Source organism: Aquarana catesbeiana, linkage group LG02, assembly GCF_042186555.1.
Source record: "Aquarana catesbeiana isolate 2022-GZ linkage group LG02, ASM4218655v1, whole genome shotgun sequence".
NCBI lineage: Eukaryota > Metazoa > Chordata > Amphibia > Anura > Ranidae > Aquarana > Aquarana catesbeiana.
In genome coordinates, this window is record NC_133325.1 from 164,824,897 (window position 1) to 164,846,415 (window position 21,519).

General features: G+C 40.1%; 2 protein-coding genes across 5 annotated transcripts in view; one reads left to right on the forward strand and one right to left on the reverse strand.

Annotated features, from left to right (window-relative positions):
* Positions 1-12,959, reverse strand: part of TSPAN31 (tetraspanin 31) — a 182,136-nt gene extending 169,177 nt beyond the window's left edge. The window contains exons 1-2 of one of the 2 annotated variants that reach the window (XM_073613740.1): positions 12,807-12,957; positions 11,995-12,086 (exon numbers count right to left, since the gene is read on the reverse strand). The gene's annotated coding sequence lies outside the window, so the exon portion shown is untranslated. Of the gene's footprint in view, positions 1-11,994; positions 12,087-12,806 lie in introns of both variants that reach the window. The other variant, XM_073613739.1, reaches the window with a different exon arrangement.
* On the forward strand, positions 1,145-21,195 carry LOC141127379 (uridylate-specific endoribonuclease D-like). 3 transcript variants are annotated; one of them, XM_073613734.1, is made up of 8 exons: positions 1,184-1,281; positions 4,328-4,432; positions 7,370-7,547; positions 10,403-10,605; positions 14,772-14,885; positions 16,953-17,059; positions 19,077-19,219; positions 20,266-21,195. In XM_073613734.1, the coding sequence occupies exons 2-8, from the start codon at positions 4,354-4,356 to the stop codon at positions 20,375-20,377; spliced, it is 936 nt and encodes a 311-aa protein (XP_073469835.1). In that variant the 5' UTR covers positions 1,184-1,281; positions 4,328-4,353; the 3' UTR covers positions 20,378-21,195. The 3 variants fall into 3 exon arrangements, with proteins under 3 accessions (XP_073469836.1, XP_073469837.1, XP_073469835.1); XM_073613735.1 differs by lacking the exon at positions 4,328-4,432 and having other exon boundaries at positions 1,145-1,281; XM_073613736.1 differs by lacking the exon at positions 4,328-4,432 and having other exon boundaries at positions 1,166-1,281; positions 7,373-7,547.
* Positions 21,196-21,519: the final 324 nt, after the last annotated feature.

Consider the following 21,519-nt stretch of genomic DNA (forward strand, 5'->3'; position numbering starts at 1 on the left):
ATCCTAATTAATCAATGCCAAAGTACCAATGTTATACTTCTGGCAGCTATTTATTCTAAAACTAAAGGCAAAACCTTTTTTTTTCCTTTTGGATAAAGTAACAAAGGGTTATAACCCTTGTCGGTTTTTTGTTATCTGTGTCCCATTGGGGAGATTTCCCTCACTTCCTGTTCCATAGCCACAACTAGAAGTTAGAGGAAATCCCTCTAAATTGGGGAATCCAGGGTGTCAACAGGGTCACCAGAACTAGTGTCCCCATTGGAAGAATTCCTCTCTATTCCTGTTCTGGTGACCATTTTCATTTTTAGTGATAGCAGTAAGCAGGACAAATAGAAAGGGTGAATCTCAATAATGGGGGACACAGACAGCAATAACAATGAGACAGGTGTTCAAATCCCTCTCCAATATGTCTAAAACAAAAGCTGGTTATACACTAGTAGAATTTTGTTCAAAATTTCTTGTTTTAAGACCATTCGTTCAAATTATCAATCATTAGTGGGGTGAAATCGATATTCAATTTCATTTGCAGTGACAAGAACGTTTGAAGGAGCAAGATGGAAATTTTTTCTTGAACAAACAAATTTCTAACAGTGTATGTGGCTTTTTTTTGGTAAAGTTTATTAAATCTAAAATTGAATGTTAAAAAAAAACAAAATTTTGCACTGCAAATTTTTGTACATATTATGATACAAATATTCGTATTCGAACGGTCATTCAAAAATCTTCTAGTGTACTAGTGTGCAAAAAAAAAAAAAGGTTTTGCATTCAGTTATGCTTTAAACACCTAAGCTCCACTCTCGTTTGTCCTCTCGCATTGGATTATTCACAGGATATAAGGCATTCTGTGAAGGGGAGAGGTGGGGCAGACAAATGACATATCTGGCTTGTGTGTATGAAAGCTTTAAGCTGCATTTGTCCTGTCGCAGTGCCAGAAGTATAGGTCTGGCTGTACGTTCTGGCATCAATCACATTGAAATCAATTCATTATTTTTTCTTATTTTGAGAAAAACTATGATTTATTGTAGGCATCAGAAAGATCAGCATTAATAACAAAATAAGAAGATGAAGTTTGTTCATTATACTCAATCTAAGTAAGACTATGAGCCATACAGGGGTGGTCTGTGTATGCTCCACCCCATGACGTCACTGATACTCTCTATAAAGGACTTGCAGTTACTGCTTTAAGGGATCTGGTTGGTCACACATCCACGATGAAGGACACATTTGTTCTCCTCTGCATCTTCCCTTCTGTGATCTATGGAACCACATTACCACAACCTAGTGAGACTTTTTACATACTGCTATTTCTGCTATAGCTTGTGTTTTTTTTAAATATAGGATACTGAAAATGTTTATTTTCATAGGATTTTAGGAAATGCTACATATTTTGTACGATACGTAGTTTTCTTATAATTATTGGCTTTTGTAAATCAATGTCTTGCTTTTAAATGCAATTATTGTCTGTTCAGATATGTTGCAAATAGATGGGATTAAACACTAAAGAATGTATATTTTTTTTTTTTATGTCCTAAGACTAGATTGTATATGAAGTAATTGGATTCCACAGGTGCTACAGTGTTAACCTATCCAATGATTGTACAAACACTTGTGGTAAACCAAGAGCAATCTCTTATGTTATTGTTAAACATATGTTACATATTATGGGAATATTTACTATAGGGTGTGAATTTTACAGCAACCTAGCAAGTGTGCATTTACCTCTCATGCCGCGTACACACGGTCGGACTTTCTAGAAAGCTAGGTCCGACGTACTTGCCGCCAGACTTCCGGCGGACTACCGCCGGACTTTCTGAACAGCCGGACTTGCCTACACACGGCCGGACTTTCCGGAATCCGGTCTTCCCGACGGACTTCCGCCGGACTTTCAGAACGAACGGACTTTCCCACACACGGACAAGTCCGTTCATTTTGAACGTGACTTTGGTACGACGGGACTAGAAAAGGAATTCAATCTCGCTGCTTTTTTTGGCGAGATTGAAACCTTGCGAGCCCCGTCGCAGGCCCTTAGGTCTGGTATGGATTATAAAGGGGAACCCCTACGCCGAAAAAACGGCGTGGGGTCCCCCTAAAATCCATACCAGACCCCGATCCGAGCACGCAGCCTGGCCGGTCAGGAAAGGGGGTGGGGACGAGCGAGCGCCCCCCCCCTCCTGAACCGTACCAGGCCGCATGCCCTCAACATGGGGGGTGGGTGCTTTGGGGGAGGGGGGCGCCCTGCGCCCCCCCCCCAAAGCACCTTGTCCCCATGTTGATGAGGACAAGGGCCTCTTCCCGACAACCCTGGCCGTTGGTTGTCGGGGTCTGCGGGCGGGGGCTTATCGGAATCTGGGCGCCCCCTTTAATAAGGGGGCCCCCAGATCCCGGCCCCCCACCCTATGTAAATGAGTATGGGGTACATGGTACCCCTACCCATTTACCTAGGTAAAAAGTGTCAGTAATAAAACACAACACAGGTTTTTAAAATAATTTATTAAACAGCTCCGGGGGGGTCTTCTTCCGTCTTCGGGGGTCCCTCCGGTTCATCTTCTCCCGGCGTCCGGTTGGTTCTTCTCCGCTCTCCGGCCTCTTCTCCCGGTGTCGCAGGTCTTCGGCCGGCCCCTCCGCTCTCTTCATGTAGCTCTATTGCGAGCGGAGGTCCGGACTTCTGGGCTTCTTGGCTTCTGGGCTTCTTGGCTTCTCTTCTCTTCTCTTCTCTTCTCTTCTCTTCTCTTCTCCCAGATGTTGACACGACGCTCTCTCCGGCTGGACTGGTCTCTGAGGGCTGCGTTGTGACTTATATAGGCGGAGACCCCGCCCCCATATGATGTCACAGTCCCTGGGCATGCTGGGACTGTGACGTTTTAGGGGGCGTGGTCGACCACGCCCCCTAAAACGTCACAGTCCCAGCATGCCCAGGGACTGTGACATCATATGGGGGCGGGGTCTCCGCCTATATAAGTCACAACGCAGCCCTCAGAGACCAGTCCAGCCGGAGAGAGCGTCGTGTCAACATCTGGGAGAAGAGAAGAGAAGAGAAGCCAAGAAGCCCAGAAGCCAAGAAGCCCAGAAGTCCGGACCTCCGCTCGCAATAGAGCTACATGAAGAGAGCGGAGGGGCCGGCCGAAGACCTGCGACACCGGGAGAAGAGGCCGGAGAGCGGAGAAGAACCAACCGGACGCCGGGAGAAGATGAACCGGAGGGACCCCCGAAGACGGAAGAAGACCCCCCGGAGCTGTTTAATAAATTATTTTAAAAACCTGTGTTGTGTTTTATTACTGACACTTTTTACCTAGGTAAATGGGTAGGGGTACCATGTACCCCATACTCATTTACATAGGGTGGGGGGCCGGGATCTGGGGGCCCCCTTATTAAAGGGGGCTCCCAGATTCCGATAAGCCCCCGCCCGCAGACCCCGACAACCAACGGCCAGGGTTGTCGGGAAGAGGCCCTTGTCCTCATCAACATGGGGACAAGGTGCTTTGGGGGGGGGGCGCAGGGCGCCCCCCTCCCCCAAAGCACCCACCCCCCCATGTTGAGGGCATGCGGCCTGGTACGGTTCAGGAGGGGGGGGGGCGCTCGCTCGTCCCCACCCCCTTTCCTGACCGGCCAGGCTGCGTGCTCGGATCGGGGTCTGGTATGGATTTTAGGGGGACCCCACGCCGTTTTTTCGGCGTAGGGGTTCCCCTTTATAATCCATACCAGACCTAAGGGCCTGGTATGCCCCGCGCTCGCCGCAATAGGAAGATTTGTTTTTCCTATTGCAGCGAGCGCGAGATGCAGCAACCTGCTCCTCCGTCGTATCTGGTCCTTCGGACTAGCATACAGACGAACGGGCTTTCCGTCAGGAACTGAGTCCGGCGGAGGTACGACGTAAAGATTTGAAGCAGGCTTCAAATCTAAAGTACGTCGGATTTCCGCAAAAATCCGACCGAAACGGTCCGTCGGAAGTCCGATGGAGACCACACACGGTCGGACTTTCCGCCGGACTTTGTCCGGCGGCGTCCGTCGGACTTTTGCAGGTGAAAAGTCCGACCGTGTGTACGCGGCATAAGACCAACTGAGATTTCCAAATTGATTCTAAAGCCAAAGTTTTTTAATCAAAATAAAATAACAGGTTATCATTACATGCTCTGTGCAACAATATTACACAGAGTCAGTCCCTTACCTTTTTTTTTTTTATGGTCCCCCACCAGCACTGTCCTCTCCTTCTCCCTGTGAGTGCCCCAATAGCAATCTGAGTGGTACTGGATCACAGCTGTGCTGGCGCCCTTGCATCCATAGACACACACAGAGTGGCTCGACCATGCCTTCCGCTCCCTCCTCATAGGATTTGACTGACAGCAGCGGGAGCCAATGGTGAAGCCATTGAATCCAGGAGGAGAGGGGAGAAAGACTGCTGGCATGGATGGGGTTGGATTGTCAGAGGTCTCAGGTAAGTGTCTAGGGGTGGTGGGGAGGAGGGGAAGAAGAGCTAGTGGATTGTTTTGCCTTTTGAACCACTTTAAGCTGGCCATATACTGATCAAAATTTGGTTGGTTCGTTTGTTCCTTTTTCGTCTCCCTACACTATGATGAATTCAGACACCCCTGGGTATAGTGTTGGGAATAATGGGGAGACCACATAACAGACCTGACATTTGTGTCTGGTTCTTGTCAGTCGGTGCTCATCCTCACATATGTTTATATGTGTATTTGTTCATTTGTTATAATTGAAGTAAGCAAGGATTGTTTGCTGCTCTTTGCTGCTCCTTACATTTAATAAAAACCATTGAAACAAAATTTGGTTGGTTCAGTAGGGGCTGGCTGTAGTTTTATAAGTGTGTGGCCATCCCTACTAGACAGAAGTCTATCCTTTGATCCTCTTCTGTCAAAGGGACATACTGGAGAACTTTTATCAATCAGCGGCTGAAGCCAATGATGCCCCGATTTTTCAACTGAAAAAAGAGAAGACACCTCTCTAATTACAAGCCTTCTTAAGAACTGAAGTCCAGGTTCTTTTGTTGGAAAGGACAGGTCAACTGCAATGTAAAATAAATAATCTAACTGAGTTATGCCTCTATAGTTAAAGTATTTATTTTACAAATAAATATTTACTATCGGGTCCATCCAACAGATTGGTTTCATCAGGTAGGGATTATGTTTTCTTTAAGAAGAGAGCACCAGCTCTGTAAAAAACGCAAAATAGTTAAGATTAGCCTGATAAACATTTAAGAAGAGCATAGAACTCTGTCTGCTTATTAAGGATTGTAAGCACATTTGTACATATGAAATATGAAGTTCATCTTTATCTACCAAAAAAAAACAACTCTGTAGACCCGGTGACTTCTCAGTAGTGCAGTTTTGATATGTCCATCAATAGTGGTCACTCCATAGTCACCAGTAATTACCTATCCCCTGACCATCACCCAAGAAATTATCAAGTGGTTGCACTGCATCACAGGGCTTCATTTAAAGAGAAAACGCAAGCTGTTCAAATCACGTTTATTAAATGTAAAACGCCCCATGCATATTGCAGTTTCTAAAAATGTTTTTATCTGGGGTCCTAAAATTGAGCTTTAGCCATCCTTGCCACTTTTGTGGTCAGGGACACTAAGGACTGCTTTTAAAATATCTGAGGCTTTTAAAGAAGATCGTTCATTCACTATAGAAATATTTACTAAAGTCTTTTTTGAACGTATATCCCTAAAATTTTTCAAACATGAGTACTAAAGCAATGTAAAATGTTTTGTAGCATGGTGTAAAGACATAAGAATAAGCATTGCCCTCAGACTTTCTTGTTTGGAAATCAATTCAACTCACAGGAGTTAAACATTTTCTACATAGGCCTGCTAACTTTTTTGTTCTTTGAAGTGAGAAAATTCTGACTGGCCCATTCCCATTTGTTGCACACTTTGTAGAACTTTACAGGGTACCAAGCTCCAATTGTGTAAACTTACACCTTGTATGTATTGTACTTTTTTCATGTATACATCTTTAATGTTAGGCTGGCTCAAGTTACATATGTAGCGGTAACCCCGTAGGAGCTGCTAAGTGATGTGGCCCACCTGTCACCCTCACCCAGCCCGACATTCACTTCCCAGTCACTTTGAGACAATGAACAATCCATGTGCTTGTTTTTGTTATTTTATTAGGGAATTTAACTTGGATGGGATAAGGGAAATAAGGGATGCCCAATGTATTGTATATCAGTCAATTGGCGGATTGTATGTCACTCTCGCTAGCAGTAAAAAGGGTCACTAATTCGAATCCCAGACACGACACTCCTGCCTGGAGTTTGCATGTTCTCCCTGTGCCTGCGTGGGTTTCCTCTGGGTACTCTGGTTTCCTCCCACACTCCAAAGATATGCTGGTAGGTTAATTGGCTTCTCTCCAAAATAAATTGGCCCTAGTAAATGAATGTGAGTTGGGGACCTTGGATTGGGGGCTCCTTGAGGGTAGGGACCGATGTGTGTGTGTGCAATGTATGTGTGGAGCGCTGCATAAATTGACAGTGCTATATGGGTACCATAAATAAATAATAATAATAGATTAGCATCTTAATGAGACACAATGTATAGGGATAGGGACAATTGTAGACACTCACTCAGGTTGAACTGGATGTACTGGTGTCTTTATTCAACCTTACTAACTATGTAACCCCGACAGCTTAGTACTCCATCTTCAGTTCTTACATCTGACAACTCCTCCCCAGCTGGGCTGACTCTGGATATTTAAGGAGGCCTGCCCCCTGCCAATCCAGGTTGGGGATTGGTCAGGCCTCCTTAACAAACTCCTGGCAGCTCCACCCCTCCTCTCCTTCTCTCTTTCTAGTACCTTCTAGAAGGCTCTAGAAAGAAGAGGGAGGTCTTAGTGATGCTGCCTGTGAATCAGCTGCCAACTCTGAGCCATTCCCAGCCCACACAAACCAAAAACAAACAGGCCTGCTTATATTTGCCTGTATTCACAAAAAAAAATAATCTAGCACCTACCTATGTAGAAGGTGCTAAACATATAAAAATAGATCTGTTTTAAAGAGAATTTCATATCAAATATAACAGTTTCCTCCACGAAATGGACCTATTTTGAGTATTGTGTACCAAGGGTTTTGTTTTTCTGAAACGTAGGCTTTAGGTTTACACACAGTGCTGGAAACTAGTTGCAACCTATAAAAATATTGATATACATTGGCCTTCCATACAGCCCTAAAAATGGGACCAGCCTGTTGGGTGTTTTGGCTCCATTTTGATTCAAATCTTGTTGGCCAATAGCCTTGACATAGGACAAACGTATACCTATTTGCTTCGATTTGTGACCATGACATATTGTGACAACTTTAACATAGCAAAAGTTTGAATTGTGTGAAATAACATTTTTGTTTTACATTTGAATAGCAGTAAAAGCTCACTTGAAATCACAGTTTGTTGTCACCAATGATGAGATTCAGAGTCTGGCTGAAGAGCTATATGTAGCTGATATCAATAATGCTGACACTGATGACATTATTCTGAATCTACAATACAAAGCCAACAGTTCTCAAACCAGCTCAGGAACTGACTTTGCAAGCCAAAAGTAAGTTGACAGGCTTTGTGTTTCTTAACTATTTCTTAACATATTTTATTTATTATTCTATGTTCATTAACATTCTTCAGGGTTGTCGAAGAGACATGAATGTCTTTCTTACCTTGTTGGATTGTTTGATAATTGAAGTGTCTGAGAATATAAGTGGACTGATTTACTAAAACTGGAGAATGCAAACTCTGGGGCAGCTCTGCATGGAAACCAATTAGCTTCCAGGTTTTATTGTCAAAGCTAAATTGAACAAGCTGAAGTTAGAAGCTGACTGTCTACCATGGACAGCTGCACCAGAGTTTACACTCTCCTGTTTTAGTAAATCAACTCCTAAGTATCTAACACTGAGAATCATACTTGAGAGGGCCACATCTATAACAATCTTTTCTTGCAAGGGGGTTCATTTACTAAAGGCAAATAGACTGTTCATTTTGGAAGGGAATTTTTCCTAGAGCTGAGTGAAAGAGGTGAAGATTTGCTGACTCCCATCATCAAATTCTGTGCAAGCAAAATTGTTTTGTTTTTTTCCTTGCATGTGACTAGGTATAGTTTGCAAAGTGAAACTTGGCCACACTTAAAGTGGTTGTAAACCTAGTTATACCACTTTTACCTACAGGTAAAATTAATTAGGTATATAAACAGTAAAAAGGGAATGACAGACCATATTGGCCCCATAAAGAATAAGGAAGGAAATCTGGTTACAAAGGATGGGGAGATGGTGAAGGTATTGCATTTATTCTTCTCCTCAGTCTTCACAAGGGAATTGGGGGGGCTTCAGTAACAAAACTACAGAGTTTAACCTCATGACACATCATAGGAAGCACCCTCGTGGCTAACAAAGGACAGAATTAGAAAAAAACTTGGAAAACTTAACATTAATAAGTCATTGGGACCAGATGGCTGCACCCGAGGGTCCTTCGGGAGCTCAGTCAAGTAATTGCCAGACCATTGTTCCTAATTTTCACTGACAGTCTACTGATTGGAATGGTACCAGCTGATTGGAGAAAAGCCTATGTAGCCCCAATATTTAAAAAAGGGCCAAAATACATCCCCGGGAATTACAGACCAGTTAGCCTAACATCAATAGTATGTAAGCTCTTGGAGAGGATGATAAGGGACCATATACAAGATTTTAGTAATGAAAACAGTATCATTAGCAGTAATCAGCATAGATTTATGAAGAATCGTTCTTGCCAAACCAATATTAACCTTCTTTGAGGAGGTGAGCTGCCATCTAGATAAAGGGCGGCCCGTAGACGTGGTGTATCTGCATTTTACAAAAGCATTTGACACAGTTCCCCATAAATGTTTACTGTACAAAGTAAGGTCCATTGGCATGGACTATAGGGTGAGTACATGGATTGAAAACTGGCTACAAGGGCGAGTTCAGAGGGTGGTGATAAATGGGGAGTACTTGGAATGATCAGGGGTGTAAATTGGGGTCCCCCAGGGTTCTGTGCTGGGACCAATCCTATTTAATTTGTTCATAAACGCCATGGAGAATGGGGTAAACAGTTCAATCTCTGTATTTGCAGACAACATTAAGCTAAGCAGGGCAAAAACTTATCTGCAAGATGTGGAAACCTTACAAGAAGATCTTAACAAATTAATGGGGTGGGCAACTACATGGCAAATGAGGTTTAATGTGGAAAAAATGTAAAATAATGCATCTGGGTGGCAAAAATATGAATGCAATCTACTCACTGGGGGGAGAAACTCTGGGGGAATCAAGGATAGAAAAGGACCTGGGGGTCCTAGTAGATGATAGGCTCAGCATGACATGCAATGCCAAGTTGCTGCTGACAAAGCAAACCGAATATTGACATGCATTAAAAGGGGGATTAACTCAAGAGATAAAGCAATAATTCTCCCACTCTATAAGACTCTGGTCCGACCTCACCTGGAGTATGCTGTCCAGTTCTGGGCACTAGTCCTCAGGGAGGATGTACTGGAAATGGAGCGAGCACAGAGAAAGGCAATAAAGCTAACTGTAAGATATTAGTTATGAAGAAAGGTTACAAGCACTGAACTTATTCTCTCTGGAGAAGAGACGCTTTAGAGGGGATATGATTTTAATTTACAAATACCACACTGGTGACCCCACAAAAGAGATAAAACTTTTCCGTGGAAGGAAGTTTAATAAGACACGTGGCCACTCATTAAGATTAGAAGAAAAAAGGTTTAACCTTAGACTGCGTAGAGGGCTCTTTACAGTAAGAGCCGCCAGGATGTGGAATTCTTTTCCACAGGCGGTGGTTTTAGCGGGGAGCATCGATAGTTTCAAAAAACTATTAGATAAGCACCTGAACGACCACAACATACAGGGATATACAATGTAATACTGTCATATAAGCACAGACATAGGTTGGACTTGGTGGACTTGTGTCTTTTTTTCAGCCTCACCTACTATATGCCTGGACAATATAAGTGGACCTTGCATTTTAGTGCACAATTGTATGTAAACCCTGAACATGTGCTACTGTAGGTCCTTATGCCCTCCACAAGCTCTCAGAGTCATTATACAGTACAGGGTACGCTAACTATATGGTTAGATGACTCCATACAGTAGTGGCAGCCTTGCAGGAAACAGAACAAGCCCCACACATAAGTTATATTCATGAGTGGCAGAAATTTACAGTGGATGGAATTTATGACAATAGTCTGCAAAATCTTAAATTATTTTACAAGCTCCAGGTTGCTGGTATTTTTTTTCATAAAAACGCTGCTGCTGTATTTAGAAACACTAATCAATTTACTTTGATGTATATACATATTATGTGTATATATTTTGTACCAACAGTATAGGATTTTCCAAATTATTTTCCTATTAATTCATTTCTATATTACGATCTTAGGCTGTTCAGCTATGTGAATGAAAGCAAACTGTTCACTCGCCCAACTTTCACCCATCTTATTGCACTGCTGGACAATTACATCAAGGAAACAGGAACAGTGGAGTTGGTGACCAGTGAGGAGATCCAAGAGCAAACTGCTTTCATGGAAGCCATATTCCAAACTTCTGTAATGAGCAAGCTATCCAAATTCTTACTTGATAAAGGTACATTGGAATAATGGTAACAACTGTCAATAGAATACATGTGCTGGGCTGCCTAAGTATGGAAGGATTATACCCTTGCCAGTTTAGTTTCCGCTGCCTGTGTAATATAGGGGAAATTTCCCTTAACTTCCTGTCCCAGAGAGGAAATCTCCCGAAATAAAGGGAATTCTCTTCTTTGACAGTCGTCCCTGGAACGGCTATCCCCATTGAAAGATTTCCTCTCACCTTTTATTCTAGGGGCCAACTCTAAAGTTTTGGATTTCCCTTTATTTTCTTTCTCATCAACAAGTTCACCAGTACAAAAGGAGGGATGAATCTCCCCAATGGGGAGAGAGGGTGCAATAAAAACTTGAAAGAGGATCCATCCCTTCACTGCTCTATCCAAAACTAAGAAAAAGGTTTTGCCTAGAGATACACTTTAGGTCTATTACACAGCCAATGTTCTCATTACTATACAATGCCATGAGAAAATAATGCCAGTTTTCCCACAACTGATTATGAACCATGTAACAAGAAGTCAATCTGACTTGCAGCACTAATTGCAGACACCTGAATAGTGACAGTCACCAATAATGGTGATGATGTCTGATGTGATACATTAGTTGTTCACAAACTGTGGGTACATGTAAACTATTTATTAAATCATCGTGACATCCATTTTGGCCTATAATGAGGTAATGGAAATCTTTAGGAATGAAGAAATACAATTACTGTATATAATCAGCAAACATTAGAGGGAGATTTTCTATAGTGCCAGGTTACAGAACTGAAACAGTTGTCTATTTTCCTTTATCCAAATGGGGATACAGACAGCAATACAAACTTGACAAGGGTCTAACCTTATACACTATATCCAAAACTAAAAAGTTGGAGTGTATCTAAAACTTTTTCAGTTTTAACTTGTAGTAAGAAGAGTGTATCTCTTTTGTCTAGAGCTACATTTTAAGCTGTAGACAAGGGAAATTATTTGGTGGGATTTTTAAGGGTGCCAACAAAAAAGGAAAGTAATTACAATACTCCACAGTAAGTATGTAAAATTACAAGATTACAAGACATTGTTACATACAAAACATAATTAAAAAGTTTCGGTATAGGTTATGCGCACATGTACAAGGATACATCTGGAATTCAAAACAAATAAAATATAATCACTCTGTAATAAAGTTGGAGTGATTGTCCCGACATGTTTCGCCACTCTGGGCTCATCAGGGGATGTTTTAAAGACAATTAGATGTAACACTGCATAGAACAGAACAAAGTAAAAGGCATTACATTGACTTGGAGTACAATACAAAATAATAAAGTAAAATAAAATAGTAATGGTACAGTAGGGTATACTGTCGACTACCAGGCCATCATCAAACGCTCACCCATATGAAGATCTTATACCTGTGACTCATTGTCGAAGCAAAGGAAACCCTCATTGGGTAGTGCACATAGAAGGTGCTGAATGAGGCCCAGAAGAGCTTGTCAGCTGGAATCTAGCCAAGAAAGTGATGCAAAAGTGAGTGAGAAATGCGTTCAAATGAAAAAATAATTCTACTTGAAAAATGGTGGGTACAGTGAAGAAAGGGAAGTGGGTTAAGGTGGGGGGGAAGGAGTAAGAAGGTGGGTGTTATGAGTGGGAAGATAAGATGTGAGTGGGGAGTGATGAGGAGTGTGGAAAGTGGTGAATAAGAAGATAAGGGTCTGAGAAACAGATAAAAATCATCAGCGAAAGGTGATGGACTATACACAAACTGGTGTAGGGTAATTAACATATACCGAGAAAAAGGGAAGCTTACATTCATAAGGACAATGAGTAAAGAAAAGCCAAAGGGTGCCAGGATTTGCAGATCAAAGTCTGTCGGGGGGATGTATAACTGCAGGGTGAAATGAATGTATTTTTAGAGGAATTTTTGAAAAGGCAAGGCTATATGAATCAAGATTTGAAAGATTTGAAAGCAAGGATGAAAAAAGAACATAGTTCATATTATTAACTAGCATAAAGAAAGATAGGTCATCTTATATACGAAGGTGACCAATGCCTGCTGCAGATCACCTGCCCCCCTCCAATGTGGGGAGGTAAAGTTACCAACACAGGTGGCAGCAAGTAAAAAAATTATTAAAGAAGTAAGCAAGGATGTAAAGGGTAATAGAGAACTATGGTAATATACCAGAAGGTAAGAAATGAAGGAAAGGAGTTTCATATAGAACTTTACCTTGTACATAGCAGATTTCTAAAATGGCTACCCTTGGAATGTCTGGCAATATAGTGTGGTGTGAAGGCGCTATATATAGGCAAGTAAAATGCCAAACAATTGGCGCCTGACGTCACGCAAGGGCCGCCGGTGGGTGTACTGCACAGCGCATGCGTGAAACGTCATGGGGATGACACGAAGCTCGGAAGACTACAGTTCCCATCTGGAACACGGTCCGGGGGCGGGGAGAGAGACGGCGCAAGAGGAGCTGACATGCCCCAATCAGTGGGCGCGCGTGTCTCTCTCCTCCGCACACAGAGTGAGAAGCAGTGCAGGGAGGAATGAAACAATAAAGAGGGATTTCAGAAATGCATGGTTCAGAAGTGTTAAATGGGGAGATGAAAAAAAAGGGATGTGTACAGAAGTGAAAGTGTCTAAAGGATGAGTGCATTAAACTATAAATATGTAATTCAAGAAAGTGAAGAGACAGAGAGAGGTGACAGGTTTATTTTATTTTCATCTCCCCATAAGTTTCATAGTTTTATGTATGCATATGTTATTGGGTGATTATAGGTGATTAGGTGATTATAAGTTCGTAAACACAATTTTTCTTTTTCGGTGCTTTTTAACTAATGGAAAGCATACTACATTTCAAACAGATAATTGTACCATGTACTGTACGGAATTAATATGTTAACCACTTGCCGACCAGCCGCCGCAGTTGTACTGCGACAACATGGCTCGGCTGCGCAAATCGCCGTCATGTTACATCGGTAACATATTTGGCCACTAGGGTGCGTGCCCCCTGCTCACCCACGGAGCCGATTCGAGTGCCCGGCGGTCGCGATCACCGCCGGGCTCCCGCGATCGCTCGGGGCACACCGAGAACCGGGATCTGTGTGTGTAAACAAACAGTTTACGGTTCTCTGAGAGGAGAACAGACAGATCATCTGTTCATACACAGTATGAACAACGATCTGTCAACTCCCCTGCACAGTCCACTCTCCCCTTCAGTTAGAACAAAAATAGGGAAAACATTAACACCTTGATTGCCCCCTAGTGTTAACCCCTTCACTGCCAGTAGTATGCATAGTAATCAATGCATTTCCATAGCACTGATTGCTGTATTAATGCCAATGGTCCCAAAAATGTGTCAAAAGTGTCTGACGTGTCCCTACATAATGTCGCAGTCCCAATAAAAATCGCAGATCGCCGCCTTTACTAGTAAAAAAAAAATTAATACATAAAAATGCCATAAAACTATCCCCTATTTTGTGGATGCTATAACTTTGCGCAAACCAATCAATATATGCTTATTGCGATTTTTTTTTACCAAAAATATGTAGAAGAATACATACCTGCCTAAACTGAGGAAAAAGATTTTTTTTTATATATTTTTGGGGGATATTTATTATAGCCAAAAGTAAAAAATATTGTGTTTTTTTCAAAATCGTCGCTCTTTTTTGTTTATAGCGCAAAAAATAAAAAACACAGAGGCGATCAAATACCACCAAAAGAAAGCTCTTTTTGTGGGAAAAAAAGGACCTAAATTTTGTTTGGCACGACCGCGCAATTGTCAGTTAAGCAACGCAGTGCCGAATCGCAAAAAGTGCTCTGGTCAGGAAGGGGGTAAAATCTTCCGATGCTGAAGTGGTTACATTGGGTTTCTCACCCTTTATAATAACAAGCACATTAGCATTTAATTCCATGGTAGAATTCCACTTATATCATTTTAATGGCTTTTACATTTTGCAGTATCCTCCAAGCCCACACTGGAAACTGACAGTCTTCCTGATTGTTGTTAAGGGGCAACACAGACATTTCCTACTTTGGTAACTAAGGGTTTCTTCGAAAAAAAAATGGGTGAAACTATTAGAGAGTGGCATCAATGCTAGAATAATAAAATGTTGTCACCATCTTCTTGCACCTTCCAAACTTGTATTTTATGAAAATGTTTTTAACGTGTAACACTGTCCTTTTTAACAGGCTTTTATACCTCAATAGAAAGCTTTGCACATGATTTAGAGGAAATGTGGTTTGGACTATACGCTCGTAAAAAGGGTTTCTTAGACTCTTCAGGCTTTGAGCATGTTTTCCATGGTAAGAAAAATAATCCATTTACATTACAAGTTGTAAAGTCACAATGGATTCCATTATATCCTGTATGTTGTGATCTGGCCACAAAAGGGGCAAAATAACTCACCATTTTAGTGTATTCATCACTAGTAGACTCATAAGGGATCTTGCAGTGCCCTTAATACTACCTATTTTAAAGGATGGCATCTTCTTGGTGAACTGAATGATGGAGGTCATTGTCTCATAAAAAAAAAAAATGAATATTAACTTTAAATCATGTTTGCTCATGCATTCATAACATTCCCAAAAAAGGCAAATATTCTAATTTTAAACGATTTTGCTTAGTACTCATTAGAGTTTAATTATAGAGATTTATCTGGAGGTACAGGTATATGATAGACAGTTGTTGAATAACAATATCTTGCATACCCTCTGATATAGAGCTTTGCAGTGTATGCACAAGGTAGCGCATGACCTGGTCTGTGGTGGGTAGGCAGTTGCCGCTCAGCTCATAGAGGGTCCTTAGAATGGGTCCCTTGTATCTGCAGTGTCCCTTGCATCTTTTGTTGCCTTTGTTTAATGTCATACACCAATAATGTGATCATTGTTCTCACACCAGCTGAAGTTTCCAAGACTTTCTGAAAAGGTTTTATAGTAGGACATTTTATTAAATGTAATTTTACATGTTCTTTTGTTAGAAAAGGAAATATGGATTGGGGAGGATTGCTTAGCGGATAGCACTAGTTTATTAATCTCTACGAAAGAAAAGTTGATACAGGTTAAATTCCTACATAAGGTTTTTTTCACCCCTCAGAGACTTCACAAGGTATACCCACAATGATCGCAGGACTGTCCCAGGTGCCGAAACGGCGTAGGAACATATTTTCACATGTTCTGGAGCTGCCCGAAGATATTGGGGGGGGGGGGGGGGGAGTAGACTCTGTAAATGGCCGCCTCCAATTGACTCTTCCTGTCTCCCCGGAACTAGTGCTTCTGGATATTCAGGACGATGATCAGAGACCCCGCTGCACCAAACTGTTACTGACCTACCTTTTCTTTTACGCAAAGAGGGAAAATGTACTGCATTGGAATGCCCCCCCCCCCCCCCCCGGTAGGCTCTTTGGAAAAGTCAATAAATGCTGTTCTTCCACTTTACAAATTGACATACATTAATAGGATCTGCCCTAAGAAATGTAATAAAATATGGCAGCCATGGTCGGCATACGTAGTAATTCCTTGCTGAAGAATTTTGATATATAGGGTTGCAGTGCTAGCTGTGGCTTTAGCTAAAGTAGAATGAAGACAGAACCCAACTGTATAGATGAGAATTGTTGCATAGTGATTGTATTCATGATTCCCTGTCTTAACAACTTACCTGTACTATGTCTTTTGATTTAGTCCGTGTTGGACACAGTTTGTATCATGCCTTGACATTTTTGTCTCAATAAAGGGACAGTCTGTTCGTTAAAAAAGAAAAAAAAAAAGAAAAAAAGAAAAAAGGAAATATGACAGAGCTTAGCAGCTCAAGCTGAAATTTACATATGTCGATGGTGGAATTAGAGCAGCGACTCCCTCCTTTACCCTTCCCTTTCTCCCATGTTCAAGGGTTTAATAAGAGACAGAGTGAAAGAAAAACACTTCTGCTATGCTATCTCTTTACAAATGAATACTCTGAAAATTGTGCACCATGTATTAAATATTTATTTTTAAAACAAAGATTGTGTAGAATAAAATAAAAGTTAAGGCTTGTACACACTATAAAAAAATCTGGTGAACATTTTCATCTGAGGAGAGATGGTACGATTTTCTGATAGTGTGTACACAACTCTCCACAGCCGATTTTGACATTCTGAATGAAAATTTCTGAAGGGACAAACTCCAAAATTGTTCTCATACGGGAATAGTACAAACAATTTTTGTTTCATGTGTAGCGTTTTCGTATGATTTTCGTACGAAGAAAAATTAGAAACTAAAAAAAAAGCCTTTGTCGTACGAGAATTTTCATACATTATTTCCTTCCTCGGTTCCAACTTGCTGTGAATCAACGAGGAAGATCAGACGATCGTTTATCCAAGTTGTTTGTTTTTGCAGGTGAAATCCATAAAAGAAAGATTTCTGGATTCCATAGTTGGGTACAGCTCTACCTTTTGGAGAAGGCTGAAGAAATTAACTACTTGAGCTACACCACAGATGGACCAGTAAGTTGACTAACTGGTGACAGATGAATAGAACCATCTCTTCTAGTATAGCAGAGTTGTTACTTTATAATCAGCATTACTGACATGAGATAATCAAGCTTTGGATAAACTTAATAAAATAAAGTAAATACTTCTGTCAAGTCTTTATAGCTGTTTGTGACTCTGTTGGGGAGATTCCACCCTAATTGTTGCCCTGTGACAGCAGAGCAAGAAATGAGGGGAATGGCTGTCATGAGGAAGGAAAACACCTACAGTAATATCTACCTGACAGATGTTCTAACCCTTCTGTGCTTTTTTGCAATCTGTGTCCCCATTGGAAAGATTTCCAATTACTTCCCATCAAGTGGGGACACAATTTGCAAATGAAGAACTCTTTTTCAAGTTGCACAAAGAAAACGTTTTGGCTTCAGTTAGACTTTAAATGGGCGATGTTGCAACCCTAATGAGGTTTTCTGCAAAAAACTTAAAATTTCTTTGTGACCTACAGTAGGTAAACTAAAATCCATCTGCTATTGGTTAATAAATGTTGTACATTGTAACTGCCCTATGCTTGTCTTTATTGCCTGAGGGTTGGGGGGGGGGGCTTGTCATTTTTTGTCAAATGTTCTTATCTACTAATGCCAAGAGCGATGGTTAAAGTACATCATCATACAAATACACAAACACAATCAGGCTGATTTACTTAAGGAGTTGAAAATCTTTACTCAATAAATTGTGTGAATTTTCAATTCAATTATCTGAAAAGCAAATTCTTGTTTACTTATTTTTGCTGCACATGAAAGGCATTCAAAGTAAAGACAAATTTGCTTTTCACAGTATTGGATAATTGAAGTGAGTATTCACACAGTTTATTAAGTTAATAATTTCAACTGCTTTAGTAAATTGGCCTGTGTACACAAATACATTTCAAGGTTGTATTAATGGGGCGCTATCAATGTTTTATGGTTTAAACAAAAAACAACCTTAGATTAAGGCTCCTTCCTCCCCATAACACCTAAATTTCTGTACAAACTAGGCCTATAGGAAGATATGAGTTTGGCTAGGCTAATATTCTGAGATAGGGCAGCAAAATAATCAACATTTTAAATGATATTCATTTTATTCATTATATATATTATTTTATTATAATTACACAAGTTTTTCATTTTTTTTATTTTACTACTCCCAGTTGTGCATATCCTTTTTTGCCAGGTACTATGGGGATCATTATCCCACAGTCATCAGTTTACAGTAGATTGTAAGCTACGTAACTATAACATTTGTCTAGAGTCAATTCTCATTGACTCTACTGAAAATAGCTGTCACTTTTTTTTCTTCAAATAAACATTTTTATTTATATTTTTTTTTTTTTTTTTTTTTTTTTGTGACTTGAGCCTTGTGTCCATACAATAGTTTCTGCCTGGCCACAAAGAAAAAAATGTGAAGATTCTCAACAGACGACAGGAGAAAATTTAAGACTCTTAAAATACTCTTAAAAGTATTAGGTATTACTATAGAACCATACAGATAATGAATATTATTTCCAAAGTTGACTCTTTTCCTTTCCTAGCTAAGAATGTGTTAGAAAAAAAATGTATAAAAAGAATAGACCCCCATATAACAGGAAACTCAGACCATGCCTGCGGGGTCATTAGCTTCCTCTATATTGGATGTTGTGTACATTTTAAGAATCATAGCTGTTATATTTTCTGTTAGTTCCATCTCATGGTCTCATCCTACTGCTGCTTGCAAAGTATGACAGTTACTAACTTGGCATGTAGTTAGCAGAAAATCCACTACGTGGAGACATTTCAACATAGATTAATATAAATAACGATCCATGAAAAAAAGAAGATATGTCAGTAGAAGTTGTTAGGAAATATATTTATGTAAAATGGATCTGTTGAATGATTATGCAAAATTATGAAAACTATGGAATTAAAGCACTTAGCAAAATCATTAGAATGCATAAGGTTCTATGTAAAACTGACAAAATAAGTTACATTTGTGTTTATTTCTTTTTTTTTTTTTTCTTTAGTGGACAAGTTATCCTGATGTGTTTTCATTCCAGTTCAAATGGTCCACCTATTTGAAACCCCTAGGATCTTTCTTTATGGGATCCAGTCCTGAGTTTGATATAGCAATGTACACACTGTGTTATGTAACTCGTCCTAACAAGCGGTAAGTATTTTGTGTTTCTGATTTGCACTTTGCTACTACAGTACAAAAGCAGCTAGGATATGTTTAATGCAGGTTATTTACCTTTAAAAGCCTGTGTCAAGAAGCTTTGGGGGTTATTTATCAAAGGCAAATCCACGCAGCACTACAAGTGCACTTGAAATTGCATTGAAAGTGCACTTGGAAGTAAAGTCGCTGTAGACCTGAGGGGGACATGCAAGGTAAATAAAAAACAGCATTTTAGCTTGCACATAATTGGATGATAAAATCAGCAGAGCTTCCACTAATTTCAGATCTACCCCTCAGATTTAAAGCGACTGCACTTCCAAGTGCACTTTCAAGTGCCCTTGCAGTGAACTTGTAGTGCAAAGTGGATTTGCCTTTCGTAAATAACCCCCTTTGTGTTTGCGTCAGTGCCATCAGTATAACATTTATTGGAGATTCTTCTGCAATCAGTATTGACTGACAGGTGTGTTTGATCTGCAGTTGACATCCTTTGACCTGCATTTGACCTGCTTCAAAGGGGTTCTACATTCCCATAGACTTGTATGTTGACACAGGTCTAAACTGTATGTCCAAACAATTTTTGGAGGGTTGGAAAAGAGTGAGGAGGTATTCAAATCTGCCAATTTTTTACTTTGCTTCAAAAGTGAAGGCAACAGACAGAAATAAAAAAATATATATTATGAGAAGGCTAGAACCCCAGACAGATTTTTATTTTTGTTTTATGGCCCTGTTGGAGATTTTTCCCTCACTTCCTGTCTAGTAGTACCATTGTCACAGGGGATGTACATGAGGGAAAATCACTCCAAAGATAGAATAGGGATAGAAGTAAAAACTTGAGAGGGGTTCTAATCCTTTCCCATTCTATCTAAAACTCCAAAAAAAAAACCAACAAACAACTGCAGCAGGATCTACTTTTTAACCTCATCACATATGGTGCTCTTTGTGTTAGCGGTCAAGTATAAACTTTGCATAGTCATACCAACCTTTATTCATCCAAGGACTGTTTGCATCTTATTACTTTTAACTTTTTGTTTGTCTTGAAGGTGTATCGTCCGATTTAATGGTCATTCTGTGCCAATCCAAACTTACACATGGACTAATTCATTCTATGGAAATGGAAAAAGATATGTAGCAAGTTCTTATCCTGCCACCTAGACAAAATGCTGCAAATTTACGCCTTACAAATAAACATTGATTCTCACATTTGTCTGTTCTAAATTTTTTCCAATGCTAAATATGAGTAAAATATTTTCATAGTAACTATTAAAGTGTTACTAAACCCACAACACTAAAATCTGTCTGTATATGCAGAATAGCATGCTCGTTATACTAACTGTGGAACTTAAGTGGCTAATCCTCTGCATTGTGTAAAAAGGCTCTTTGACACTATGGGGGTCATTTACTATAGTGCCGCAGCGCTAATTAGTGCTAAAATGGTATTCACTATAGTGCTGGTGAGAAAATACTCCCAAAATCTAATTTACTATAGTTCCCTGAAACCAAATAGCGCCCAAACCCTTAGTCTACTAAAACCTGGAGAATTGCATATGGAAATAATGTTTAGAACATGATATAATTGCCTAAATGGTACTGAAATATGCATTATATTATTATAAGACAATCTGCTTTTAAACTGTGTTAAAAAGTGATTTCTACACTGAAATATCTTTAAAAGTCTGAGAAGAGATGAATTCCCCGTTTTTATACAACTAGGTGCCAACAAAACTGAGCATGCTCAGACCTGCAAATAGCTCTCATTTTAGCTCCAGTGTCTTTTTTTACATGGCGCTATAGTAAATACGAAAATGAGCGCTGTGTTAAAGAGCATTTTTTGGAAGTGAAAATCGGCGCTATTATAGTCCAATGCAAGTTTTAGCCATTGATTCTTATGGAACAATTGTAACTTTCACAAATAAATCCTTTTAATGTTGAAATGAAATGTATCTTTCTCTGAAATAAATTTTCCTTTGCAACATTGTTGCTTCTACTTCAAATATTTTGTTTTTAAGAATGCTAGAATGTGGAATGTGTTGATGTTTTGGTAAAATATATTTATCTCTGTAACTTTCACTTGTTACTCTCCATCTCATAACAATCTTTACCCAAACTCACACAGGTGTCTTTACAATCCACAAACAATACCATTGCTGATGCAAATTTAAAATGAGTCACAATTTTTTTTGCTTTTTATTATTTCCAAATAATCATAATTTGAGCCCAAAAAATGTGATTTGTGTACCAACATCAGAAATCAAAATGTAATTCCCAAAAATTTGAGGGTAGTATCACTATTCTAC